Here is a 14,329-nt window from a genome sequence, read left to right on the forward strand (position 1 = left end):
TGTAAATATGTCACAACTTTAAATATACTCCCGGATACATATTTCGAGGCACCTTCCATTTTCAATGTTAAATGCTTAGCTTAAACAATGCTCGATTACTCAAAAATGATATTATGCAATTTTGAAACGAGTGTACTAAACGTAATTTCCTGAAGTCCTTATTGAAATATTGAATTTAAAAAAACCAGAGAAAACTTTTTCGACGATTAACTATATTTTTATATTCTAGCCCCTTTGAGGATAAAAATGCAAGGTGGCTCAAGTCCGGGAGTGTATTTTGCGTTTCTCGAAAAGTTGGTTTTGCGTTATGCCACTTCGCTGTAAAGGTGCAATATTTAAAAAATAGGCAAGCTCTCGACGAATAGTATAGAGTTCCTTGTGAAAGAGCTTATCCAGGGAAGTACTGCCTTACCTATTTCTGCCGCCTTAAATCAAATTAAAGCTCTAAGTGGCACTGCAACTGTTATTAACAGGCGTGAAGACTAAAGCCTGGGCGCTTCCCAATCTCTGGCTGAAAATGATGATGCACAACTTATTTATTAAGGATCTTAAAAACTAAAATAAAACAAAACCAAAAATCATTTTTAAGATGTTATATTAACTTTAGACACTAGCTTGAACGGGAGGTTCATAGCCCTCTGGTCTTTCGGACTTATCGCCAACCTCCCCCCGTTTGCCGCCACCACCCTCTCCGTGAAGTTCCATAAGCTTGGAAATCTCGAAACGTGGTCTCTTCAGTACCTTTACCTGTGGAAAAAAATTTTACAGTTCAAACTGAACGCGATAATTTTCGACTGTGTAAGCGTATACGAAATATCAGTAAATAAATCAAAAGGGAACATGAAGTTTCATCATGTTGGTAGTCATTGCGAGCTGAGTGGATCATCATTTGGAATTATCATACAAAAGTTAAACAAAGCAAAACTTGTATAGAAAATTAGAATAGAATAGAAATCATTTACTACGCCACAACACAAAAATACACAGTGAGAAAAATAATAGAAAGATAAAGCTAAATTAATACAAAAAATTAAAATAAAATAACAAAAAATATATATATATATATAATCATACACAACAACAAAGCAAACATTATAGTTGTTGTATGTTACATAATGAAAGGCATTAAAATACGAGTGTGGGTTTATGTTCATAAAAACATCACACGAGCGTTTTAATGCCTAATTATGTACAGTTACGTACACTGCTTTATCTAAACACATATTATAAGCTCTCTGTGATGTGTTCAGGAACCGCATGTTGTGACTGGGGAAATGGCGGAAAATAAAAACTTTTCGCACGCATGTCACACAACCGTAGTTTTTATTTTTAACTCAATGACAAACTGGTATCGGCCCCAACTATCATATCGTTCGATATCAAGTAACGTGTGAAATTGTCCAAATTGTTTGCTATTGACATTTCATTTCGAATAAAACTTCATCTCGTCTGATATTAAAATTGAGGTCAAATAAAATTGTTATGTTTTTCAAAGATGTTCGAAATTTTAATGTAATAATAACATCGATTAATTATATTCGATATTATTATGAAGCAATAATAACATTTTCACAGATAAGAATTTTATATACATTTAAAAAACGCTTTGTATATCGGCGAGTGCGTTACGCCGAATTGGTAAGTCCTTTAACCACGATGGCAAGCATATAATGGCTTTATAGAATTATAGTGTATAATACCATTGATCCGAAATAAAAGTGACCTCTTACCTTCCTAATGCACACGTCTCTAAGCGGGTAGATGCCGTGACACGCCTTCTCAATATCCTTGGCGATGGAGTCTGGGATCAATTTGTTCACCACTTCACGGAGTTCAGAGTTGGTCACATCACGGGTGATGATTTCACACATCTTCTTTCTGATGGCGCGGACCTGGGGAAGCGCGAAAAGTCTGCGTAGTAAAATTGTAATAAGGTCTACAATGGATAACCTGAAGCCTCCTTTTACTCGCTATGAGTATTACAAAGATTCCTTTACGATGAAGGCTGCATAATTGTGGAACGATCTATCATATGAAATCCGATATTCCAAGTCGTTCCCTATTTTCAAAACCGGATTGCGTAAATATCTTCTAACACAGTCCTAGTCTGCAACGTGTATATATTTATTAGTAAGTATAAGTCTATTTAGGTACATTTAAATATACGTATATTTATGTAGGTACAATGTATCGTTATTTATGGACTATTTGATAAATGACTGTTTTTTTTAATTTTTTTTATACAATTAATTTTTATTTTTATTTTTAATTTCTAAAATTAGCACACTTCGTCTCCCGCTCCTATTAGCTTCTCTCTGCCTCAAAGGCTGTATGGAAGAGATCGCTCTTAGCGATAAGACCGCCCTTGCCCACATTAGTTTTAAGTTGTTTATGTACTGTTCTTGTTCTTATGTGTGAGAAATAAAGTATTTATCTGTCTAAAATTGTGAGAATTAGCCTTATTATAAGCCGATTACATGTCGCTCTACTGGGCAAGGGTGCTCCTTAAGGATAGTGTATAATGGCTGGCTTACATGTCGCACTGTTATTACAATAGTGTTGTAACTCAATATATATGTGAAATTCGAGATTATACTAATGCTGAATGTAAAATTTGATTCTCTACATGTGAATAAAAGCGTCATTTGAATATTGTAAGAAACAATTGAAACATATCTACTGAACTCAAAATGAGACAAAACTTTTTGTAAGTCTTTATGCAAATATCAGGCGAGTAGAAAATTGTTTACATGTCTGTAATAAACTTTAACCGTGTAGATTTAAATATAAATTTTAATAATCTTTCACTGAAAGTGAGTAATTCGTTTTTCATCGATTCTGAAAAACTGCACATTTTGAGTTAGTACACTATTGTATTAACAGTGCGACGTATTAAATAAGAAAAGGCTATCACAGATGCGAGTTTGACAAGCGCCCGATGGCGACTGACGGGGCAGCGGGTGGCGCGGCTTGTCGTTAAACCGCTGGGCAATTTTCAAGTTTTGGTGTAAATGTGAATTTGATAAGTATAGGACTTAAGTTGAAAATTAAAATTGAACAAGTTCGTTCGTGTAACATATCTGCACGTTCCTGTGACAATATCCTTAACTGTGTGGTATTTGTAAGACCGTTATTTAAATAGTGAATGAATCCCAAAACATCTGATCTAGCCAAATAGTTAAGTTAAAATTTAGTAAATTACGTCATCACTTAATAATTTAAATTTTCTGTGCGCGTTCAAATACTCCTTAATTTATGCATGTAAACAATCATTTAACTGCTGGTAAGTAATAATCGCTTTAGTGGACGAAACCGCCTTATTGCGCTGGCTGAGCGTGGTTTATCGCGTCGTCATCTGAGCGTACGCGTTAGTGAATCGATTCAAACGAGCGCAAATATCGCGTTGCAAGCAAGAATCTTATATACTCCACTGGAGTTTCCACTTAGAATTTATTGCAGTAGCTTCATTTCAAAAACTAACTGAAATTAACAAACAAAAGTAAAATAGAGCGTCTACAACGCGTCTGCGGCGCGTGTACGTGACGCCGTGTACATACTCTTTAATTACATTTAGAAATCATTCGTACGTTTTTAGTTTGGCTTGTAGCAGTGATACAAATAGCCTGTTTAAAACCACAAGCCGCGTTTGTAACACTGTGCATTATCTACGCAGATGTGGTATCAACCTCGCAGTATATGACTACAAGATTGTAAGTCGCTGCGTCACCTATGCTGCTCTCTTGTCATAACAAACATTTTCGACATATCGAGGTATCTTGGGGCATCGGTTGTACAAGGAATCCCGTAGCTTGAGCGGTGATTGGCGGAATTGCCTTACACGTCGACATATAATTTGTAACATACGTACTTGAGTATGCTGAGCATAGCAAGTCTTGCGCTGGCTGAGAGAATCCTTGTTGGTGAATCCGATGCAGAACACACGAAGGAGGTATCCGTCCGTGGTTTTCACATCGATGTTGGCTTCTACCAGGGTCTGCCATTTCTTCACCATCCACCTAGAGAAGAAAAGACAGGGTCATTAAATAGTACAATAAGATAAGCAGTCCGTGTACCGCCTAGTGATGAAAGAGACTCAGTATTTTAAGGCCTTTTAAAAAACCTCGACTAACTTTTAACGCCTCACGACTAGTCTAGTCCTTTGCCCTCAAGTGTTGAGACATAAGACTAAAACGAAGACTAATTCGAGTCGAAGTCTTTTAACCCTAGGAAGCTTAAAAGACTTGTAGGAATAAAACGACTGGCGCCTTATAGCCTCGGGAGTCGCGAGTCATGAGTCGTAAGGTGTGATTTTATTTCTACCCACAAGATATTTATTTTACGATTGATTGATAACGTTAACGTAGCTTTGTTCATAGAAGTCAGTTAATTACAACCAATTCAAGAATTCATTTTTTGGGAATTATTTGTTTCTTTAATATAAATATGAATGGATACAGAACCCAACAGAAATATTTTATCAAATTTTAGTGTTTGATACTGTCGTTTGACAATAATGATGAATGAAACATGCTATTTATGAAGGTACTAAGTGGAGGTTCACGCTCTCTTTCTAACCCTGAATAGGTGGGTGACACGCGAGTTTTTTATGTATATATTTGTTCTATGTATTACAGATAAATTGTATCTCACTACTGTGCACGCGATTTTAAAGAAGTTTCAAAAAAAAGTACCAGGACTTCATAATAAGAAAAGTGGTCACAGACCAATATTACACAAAATAAAAAAAAAAGCACGTTAGAACTGGATTTCCATAGACCTTTAAATATTGATTGTATTTCATTATTTTAATTTACTCGCAGAAAAAATATTGCATGCAATCATTATATAATTAGGTCTTAAAATTTTATTATGAAAACTAACACGGTTATCACACATTATAATATAAAAGTAAAAATCTTCTAGGTCTTAGGTCTTAAAATCTCGTACCTATTGCTTAGTTAAATCACTCTTTCAGTCCTAATTTTTATTATAAGTAAATAAACGTGATTATTTACTACATACTACCGTCATTTTTATTTATGAACTTCGGGTTTAATAAGGCTAAAATATAAGTCCATTGCAAACAACTTGAGTCGTTTAAGTCGTATAAGTAGTTTAAGTCTTCTTATTAATAAAAACTCGAACCTCCAGTCTTAATTTTAGACTCGAGTCCTGTAAAATGGAGTCGATTCGTTATAAAACGCCTTAAAAGACTGAGTCTCTTTCATCGCTAGTACCGCCTGTTCGGCGTGTCAATCTAGGGCCTACACGTCGCTTGGAGCATAGGGTTTACATTATTATTTTAGTTGTACCTCTAGAGGTTGCAAAACATTTAAAAAAAAAGGTATTTATCACAGTATTGTCCTGCTATATTGAAATAGCCTTTATCCTTTAGAACAGGGTTTCTTAACTTTTTTTCTAGTCATGGAGCCCTCTCAAAGAAGGAATGCGAAAGCTGACCCAATAATTATAAAATATAAGAAGAACCGTTCATGGAGCTTGCCAGTATTTTTTACGTTTTAGTTTATGTCTAGTTATGAATATATTTTATATATTTTTAGAAGCCGAGAATAAAGAAATTGTAAAACAAAGTATTTTAAATAAATGCAAGAACATAACGCAATTGATTCTGTTCCACCATAGATTAAGTACCGTTCTTGTACGCACGTTTCAAATTAATCATGATTGGATGTTTACCTACCTAAAGTATTGGTTATTTTGTAGAAATCACATAAAACATTAAACCTATAAAATCGAATGATCAATTAAACAGTAATAAAAAGACTTAAAACACAAAGTGACAAAAATGTTTAGACAATATTGAAATGAGAGATATAAGAAAGTTAGCAAAGGAACGTTTTGACAAGAGACCTCTTAGGAAATGAAACTATTTTTCCGGATTTAAATCGCGTATATTTGTTTTTTCAAACAAACCGACGTTTCGGGCCCTTTACAGGTCCCATGGTCACGATTGACTCAACCGGTTTGTTGTCAATGTCACATGTGACCATCATTGCGGCAGAACACGTTAACGTTGTATTAAATGTGGCGGAGTTTGACAGATTTTGGAATATAAAGTTTTTTATTATTTTTGGGTACAAACTGAAAACTTATTATTTTCTGCTACTACGAACAAACATCTGAAGCGAAATAAATGACAATGTAATAAACATAACCTATATCAACCTTATAACCCCAGCTTCTACAGGCTGTACTCGACTAGCTTTTTTGATGCTTTGATAATGAATTATCAGTATTGATAGGTCTCTTTAATGTACGTCGTCAAAAACACTGGGTCTTAAAATACACGAGATGTCGCCATCCTTCTTTCAAAGAACACACGGAGTCTTTCTGAAAAGATGAAAAAAAAGGAGAAAGGTTAGCGAGTCACAGTGACCCGCGACTCGCTCGCTTCAATAATGGGTGGCCGACAAAGGGCGCGAAAATTCAAAAAGACCACGCGCACATATGTAGGCTCGCCATGCCCCCCGGCATTCATTACACGGCGAGGCTAGGAAAATGAAGTGATCCTATTGGTGGATTTTTTCCTAGCACCCTGCTTCGCTACCTCGCACATCTCTGGTAGAAAGGCAGCCTTAGGGTCCATGGACAACAGGGTTAGAAGTACTAATATATTGATGATTTTATAGCGGTATCGTGGATTAGTATCTCGATTATAAGAATATAGCAATGAGAGAAATGAGTCTTGGGTTTGATGAACTTCTGACATGCAGCAAGGCGTTTGCCTAATATACTTCCGAACCACCTTGCATTTTCAATAATAAATGCTTAGCTTAAACAATGCTTGATTGATCTAAAACTATTACGCTACTTTGAAACTGGTATACTTAACGTCCCCCTTGAAAATTTTAATTTAAAAAACCGGAGACAACTTTTTCTTCGACGATAACAATATTTTTATATTCTAGCCCTTTAAGTCTAATTATGAGTCCCGGGGTGTATTTTTATGTCAGTGTATATGTTTTATTTATTTATTTATTCAAACTATTGCACAAAAGAATAGTACAAATGGCGAACTTAATACCACTAGGCATTCTTTACCAGGCAACTGGAAAGTTCGGATCAGAATAATTGACAGGAGTTCCTGTCATATTGACAATGCATGGTATAAATTAGAGCTAAAAATCATGTCGTAATTACGATGTTTACAATACAATACACAAAACCACCACCATATTATCGGTCCTCTTGGAACGTTCGAATTGGAAAGCAGATTGCAGACAGATAATGAAATACAGCAAACGGATTTCGAATATCACATTTAATTCTAAACGCTAGGCTGACTTCTGAGTATGGTTAAAAATAGCATACAAACATAAAAAAACCGTGATGTAGTTTTGAAAAACTGTAGCAGCGACACAAAGGGCCAATGCACACAGAATGCGAAGGCACTACATTGTGTGACAGCATTTCTTATATGCAGCTTGAAACGATATGAAGACCTGAGGGTGTTCCTTCATATAGCTGGGCTGCAATGTTAAGATTGTCGTATTTATGCAGCTAAGATGATATTTGAACCTTCGATTCTACCAACATGGCCACAATAACTGCCTCCAATAACTTCCATTTTTACACGATTACACAGTACAAACGGTCAAAATTGGAGGATGGCTTCTATAGATCGAACACGTGCAAAATCCGATTTGTCAAATCTATGGATTGGATATTGAAAGCGCACAACTGTCACTACCATACAAATGTCAATCTAAAAATGCCATACGTCCTCACAGATGGATTGAAACAAAAGATCGGAATAACGATCCATCGATCGGTTATTGAAATAGTAAAAATAGGATTTGTATTGATTATTCAAGCTCAGATAGCAAATTATGGATTGAGATGAAATATAGAAAGCGACTGTTGAGCGTGGCTCGTGGATCTATAGACTGTCCGGATTTACTTGCTAAAATACAGCTCTTTACTAATAGAAAAAACTTCCGTGAACGACCATTGCTAAACATACCTTTAGTTAAAACTAATTGCAGACAAAATTCTGTGATCTCGATCTGTTTTGTGCTAATATAGCTGCAGTAAAACGGCTTTTAACTATAAAAATTTTCGAATGCATGTAGCAATTGTAGATTGCAGTTTTTGTGGTCTAAGCATTGACTTACAATTATATGGACGTCGGGTCCGCGCTAAAAAGTGTCCGAACTTATAGGGCGTTAAAATCGTATACAGAGCGTCATTCACGCTTTGGTCTTCGTTTGTTCGACTGACAGCGAAGCAAGCAACATTAGACAGTACTGCGATGACATTACAATTTAAATTCAACGTTTTAGCTTTTTCATATTCCTTTACATGTCACTACGTTTAAATAGGTTGACTTGGGACATTTTTATCTTTGTTTTTGTATTAGACAAGTCGTCCATTTATTTGTAAGTCATTGGGTCTAAGAGTCGTATTCCAGAACTCTACTCAATGCTCAAGTCAGGACTTGAGTATGATTTAAAGCGCTCGAAATCATACTCAAGTCCCTGCCATTAAGGTCGTATTTCCAGTGCTTGTGTTTCCAGTGCAATCCTGACTTGAGCATTGAGTAGAGTTCTAGAATACGACCCTAAGTGACCGTCATTTACTTTTGCTATTGATTATACTTAGTAAACTCAGGATACGATAGTTGTAGCATCACCTATTTTTTGTTAATTTTTATATGTGGGAAGTCGTCATCAGAATTTGAAAACTTACTTAGTTTTCGAAGTTTCAAAAACGTACATACAAGAAATTAAATAAATAAATAATGTGGTTTAGAAAAAGGTCTTTTAAAGGTTATTTCATCCCCTGGCGCTGACACAGTTAATTAATCCTCCCGCTGAATAAAATTAATGAATCGACTATGACAAATACAACTAAAATCACAGCCGCTGTCAAAAAGTTTATGCACGATTTAACCTTCACAGAGTACACGGAGAAGCAAGTTAATTTATTTTCGTTTTTATGACCATACAACGCAAAAATTCCATCAGAAAATGATCAATATAAAGTGTGTCACCTTCCATCGGTAACAAAGCGATTGCGTCCACATTGTTCATTATTCTTAATTGTGATTTACTTTTTGTACGCAGTAAAGCATTGAAATTCTCCTATTTGTCGTAGTTAAATTGTAATTATCAATGGCAACAGATTATAAACATCGTATTTTTTGTCGACCAGTATGTGTGATCATGGTCGCTACTGAGCAGCGATCAGAGAAAAACGAGTAAATGTGTAAGAAGCACACAATCGATATCGCATTTTTTAATGTCGATCGTGAAGCATCGAGAAATTCTATACACCTTTACATGGGTTGGCAACAGTTTTTCACTTGCCAAATTTCAATGTCACTTTTTGAGTGATTTTTGAAAAATCCTGTTTTCATCACACACACACGATCTGCCATTGCAGATCTTGACAAATACGTCGTATTCATTCGATCATACGTTGGGAAGAACATTCATTCAAATAACACGAGCTAAATTGTTCAATACTAACCTGAGCTTGTCAGTGGTGAGGTCCATGCCGTGGAAGTTGCAGAGCACATTGCGCCCCTGGACGTCTTCAGCGATCAAACGGAACTTGCGGAAGGACCTGTAAATGGAATTGCGATCAGGGAAGCAAGACAAGCAGAACCGCTAGCTTTGAAAAGAATATCTGATTGTGTCTTGTTAAGAGCTGCCAATGGAGAGTATATTCTGTTGTATGTATGTATAGTTTTTTAAACTATGATAGACATTCAGTATCGCATCAAATTGCAATAATTATCTTCATTTGCCTTGAACCTCATCAAACATTACTCTTTCGTAACATAACGAAGTTTTGTCTTTTCAAATAAAATTCTCAAACATATTTATGTAATTATTACGTTTTTTTTACTTGTAGTAAGTACCATAAAATAAAAAAATCTTTACATAACTTATTTCAAAAATTTGCACTATAAAAAAGTTCAAAGTACAGCTCCCAAAGATTAAATGGTAATTTTTATACAACCGAACTCACAAGAGAAATAAATATAGGACATACAAATATTTCTCAAGGCCCGGGAATCAAACCCGGGGCCTCTGCGTGGCAGTGCAGCATGGTAACCATTCAGCCACTGAGGCAATTTACAATAATAACATATGTGTTATTCATAAACATAATAAAAATTTGTCATTACTTCTTATAACGTTTTCCTTCTGTATTTTGTTGACTGAAGAAAAAGGTTTATGATCACTGCTTCTTCGTTTACATTTTTTCTAATCCTAAAAAACAAAAGTGTAACGTGTGACACATTTGCCAGTCAAACTTTGATGCTTGTCAGTGACGTTAGTGGTGAAGCAGAATGAAATTTGTTAAGTGTTCTATACTACATCCAGAATTAACTTCCATTTCTGTATTAAAATTCGTCACAAGTTCTATATGATTACAAGACGATTGACTTTTTTAAATTAATTTTCATCAACTAGTATGATATATACTTTTTACCATAACTTCGTTATACTCTAATATTTCAAATGAAATAAATTTCTAGAAAACATTCAGTGAGCGAGCGAGTTTCACAATGGCTACCATAAAGATAAAGATTTCCCGCGAAAAAATGTCAAAGAATTAAAGTATTGAAGAAAAATTGATCTGGCAATATGGCTAATTAGATCCCTTGGCCTGTCCCAAAGGACAAAAACTACATTTTTACTTGCACCAGTCACATTATGAGATATGTACCAGTAATCAAATATTATATTTCTTTCGAGCACTCTTGAACTGCTCGTAAAAGTGTGTATGTGCTGCTTGAAAACGACCCAGTGTAATATAAGGTTTGAAATGGATGTCTGTTGATCGTGTTCGATCGAATCAATATGATTCGACAGCACCTGTGACCCGATAACCAGGTTACTAGCTTCTAAATAACCCGATCATTTTAGTTTCAAGGGTCATGCGCGCAATATTCGACTTTATCTTTATAATTTTAGAGATTATTCAACAATTCACAATATTATTGTTGTCTCGTTCACTCTCACTTGAAGTCCCCACTCACGACGCAGTTCGCCTTCTTACTCTTCATTTGGGTCGAACATTTGTTTGATAGAGCATTCATTCGATAGAACCTTCGTTGACACAATGAGTCAACGGGTTAACGGATCAATGAATCTATCAATCATTTATCCATCGCATGGTAATTTTGTAAATTTAATCCGTTTTTCGGTATGCTGTGTTTATTTAAGAGTGTACTAGCTAATATTAATGAATAATAAATGAGTAATTTTGAATGCTCATAAGTTTTTTGCTATGTATTTTTGGTTTGTAACATTGTTAGTTATCCTAGAAGGCAATTTTAGTGTCCTAAGTGTATTTTATTAATGATGCATTTAACTATAGACACATTTCCCATCAGCAGGAAAGAATAAAAGCTAATTGTACATGTACTGGAATGAATAAGAAAAAAATAGTATAAATGGTCAGAAATTTTTTATTGTTTCTCAAAATATTCTCCGTTAGCGTTAAAGTACTTTTTCATACGAATGAACCAACTTTGAAAACATTTATGTCACTCCTCCGTGTCAATCTCTGAAACATATTTTTAATACTCTTCGTCAGCCTCTTCAGGTGATGAAAATTGCAGACCGCGTAACTGGTTCTTAATTTTTGGAAATAAATAAAAATCACAAGGCGCCAAGCCGGGACTGTACGCTGTACGTTGTTCACCTTCAAAAATCCATTTGTCTGTCTGGCTGTATGAGAGCTGGCATTATCGTGATGCAAGATGATGCGGCGTTTACGATTATTTTTACGGAGTTTGTCAATAACTTCAGGCAAACAAATGGTCATGTACCAATCACTATTCACGGTATAAAGATTCTCCAAAGTAACAGTAGCCAGTTTTATTAAAAAAAAGAAGAAATCATCCGCTTAGAGGCAGTTTTCACGCGCGCCACTTTGGCTGGTTTCGGCTCATCTCGAAAGACCCATACACTCAATTGCTGCTTTGCTTTGGGATCGTAACTATAAAGCCATATCTCATCACCTGTTACTATGTCCCACACCAAATTTGACGCCCCTTCGTTGAATCTGGTAAGCGTGGCATTGCACCAAGTGAAGCGCTCCGTTTTTTGAGCCTCAGTCAAAGTGTGTGGGATCCACCGAGAGCACAGCTTTTTCACAGCTTTTTTTGTGTTTATATAGTATTGGTTGTATTTGACTCATGCCTATGCCTAAAGATGCCCGAATCTCATGGTACGTCACTTGCGTCTGTTTTGATCATACGGCGCAAAGTATCGATGTTTTTGTTGTTCACAGCAGTGGTCGGGCAACATAACGAAATTCGTCAAAGATTCACAAGACCGCGTGTGAATTCTGCAAACCAGTTATAAATAGTCGTCATGCATGGTGCATCATCGCCAAAAGCAGTTAGAAACCGAGTGAAGCTCCACTGAGCTGTTCGATTACACTTGTAAGTCGTAAAAAATATAATACTATGAAAATTTTCACGAGTTAAATGCATGATGATGTAGACAACCAATTTCTAAAATGACGCCACAATGTAAAAACACGTGACAGTGAGATGAAACAAACTATTCTACAGCCAAAGAGTTCAGTTTTCAAATGTGTAATAACTTTTTAAATATTGTTTATGTGAGTGGCCAGTTCCGGAAACTCATAGTGCGCCCATGTATAATTTGACACTTTTAAACGCCATATGGAAGTATCACGAGTATGGGGGACGGGTGACCCGCTAAAATATCGAACATATGATTTAATCATTTGACCGGATCATACTACGCATGGGTCATGAACTTGATCAACACAGGTTATCAAAAATGATCAACTGACACAGGTCTGGTTTGAAATGGAACTGACCTTTCGGCATCAGTGTCAGCTTGAAGATCAGCCAGTGATACTTCGAAAACACGCCCCTTCAGTCCTTCAGAAGCAATTTTCGTACCCTGAAATAAGAACACATGTCATCTGCATACATTCTTACGATTTAATATGCTTATAAAAGGTTTCTATGGCAAATTCAGACATAAATCAAAAGGGAACACGAATTTTCATCATGTATGTGGTCATAGAGAGCTGAGTGGATCATCATTTTGACGCCTTTTTTATATATATATATTTTTTTGTGAACTCAAGAACCATGTGGCGATTTTTAATAAAAATTACATGTAAATCACACTTTTGAGTGTTATTTGAAGTTCTTTTAAAGGCTTTATTCAGTATTTGATCGGTTTTCAGAGTTTTTAAAATGATAAAATTGCTTTGAAATACCTAACCTAAAACAAATAAACAACGAATGAATGTACCTGAGTACGGTTGACAAGGGTGGTTCCCACTTGCCTCTTGGTGAACATAGACGGTGCCTTGACATCGTACCAGTCCTTACGGGTGAAGGGATCCACACTGAAAGAAAGTAACCAGGTTTGGTATAACCTCAAAAATAAATTCAACTTAACTATGTTGAAACTACTGAAATATACGTTTTTGCACTAATTATTGAATATGTATCTAAATAATCGGCTAAGCCGGTACTTTAACGCCTTCAAATCTTAAGTTATTTAGGGAAAAATTATGTTAAAACTAAACGTTTGACACGAGACACCAACTTTCATCCACAATTACTTTGATAATCACAAACACTTAAACACAAGACATAAGCAATTTGGACGGATTATTATTTCAATAAATTAATTTTGGCTTTATTGTAACTTACATCTTCTTTTTAACACCCTTTTTACCGCCTTTCGATAGGCCTTTATTTTTACCGACCGCCATGTTCACACACAAACTTGAGAAAGGCTATTTATTGTCTATGGACGGAGGAACTGTCAAAAATTATTTTCAGAATGTTGGCAATTTCTTTTCTTTATGGTGTAAGAGACAATTCAAGCGAGCCGACTTAGATCTTTCAATCGACTTATTTTACATAAATACATATTTACTACGTCGAAATAAATAACAAATAGTGTATAATATACTTCATAAATGTGGTATTGACAAGCGATATGTGGATATCCTCCGGTAGTTGTACAGGACCGCGACAATACAAGTTCGCATGCATAAAAATACTAATTCAGTGGTCATCTTTCTACTTTACTTTCCTTAAAATAGTACTCGTATAAAATATATTTCACAAATACATTGAGTTGAATTGTATCTTAAAAATATGAACTCTTGGGCAAAAGCAATGCCGTATTTGAATTTAGCGCATCAAATTTTATTTAATTAAGATAATATACAGCTAAGGTAAAAAAGACAATAAAAGCTTAAATACAGAAAGTAAAACTAGGATTTTTAAATAAATATAAAAGTTGTATGTAAAATGCTGGCAGCGTTCCCCATTTGTATTGCTATG

At 35.4% G+C, this 14,329-nt stretch overlaps 1 protein-coding gene across 1 annotated transcript; it reads right to left on the reverse strand.

Annotated features, from left to right (window-relative positions):
• Nucleotides 1-585: 585 nt before the first annotated feature.
• Nucleotides 586-13,801, reverse strand: LOC113232175 (40S ribosomal protein S3a). Its single transcript, XM_026466813.1, has 7 exons — nucleotides 13,688-13,801; nucleotides 13,281-13,377; nucleotides 12,835-12,920; nucleotides 9,493-9,588; nucleotides 3,869-4,016; nucleotides 1,731-1,892; nucleotides 586-747 (listed from the first exon to the last, which is right to left on the reverse strand). Exons 1-7 carry the CDS (start codon nucleotides 13,747-13,749, stop codon nucleotides 604-606), a joined length of 795 nt encoding a protein of 264 aa, XP_026322598.1. The 5' UTR covers nucleotides 13,750-13,801; the 3' UTR covers nucleotides 586-603.
• Nucleotides 13,802-14,329: the final 528 nt, after the last annotated feature.

This window comes from Hyposmocoma kahamanoa, unplaced genomic scaffold, assembly GCF_003589595.1.
Source record: "Hyposmocoma kahamanoa isolate Upper Pololo Valley unplaced genomic scaffold, ASM358959v1 67, whole genome shotgun sequence".
NCBI lineage: Eukaryota > Metazoa > Arthropoda > Insecta > Lepidoptera > Cosmopterigidae > Hyposmocoma > Hyposmocoma kahamanoa.

Coding starts and splice junctions, on each gene's coding strand:
- LOC113232175 (XM_026466813.1), bottom strand. CDS start 13,749: ATGGCGGTCGGTAAAAATAAAGGCCTATCGAAAGGCGGTAAAAAGGGT. Junction 13,378..13,687: donor AAGGGTGTTAAAAAGAAGAT/GTAAGTTACAAT, acceptor ACTTTCTTTCAG/TGTGGATCCCTTCACCCGTA. Junction 9,589..12,834: donor GCTGACACTGATGCCGAAAG/GTCAGTTCCATT, acceptor TTCCATTTACAG/GTCCTTCCGCAAGTTCCGTT.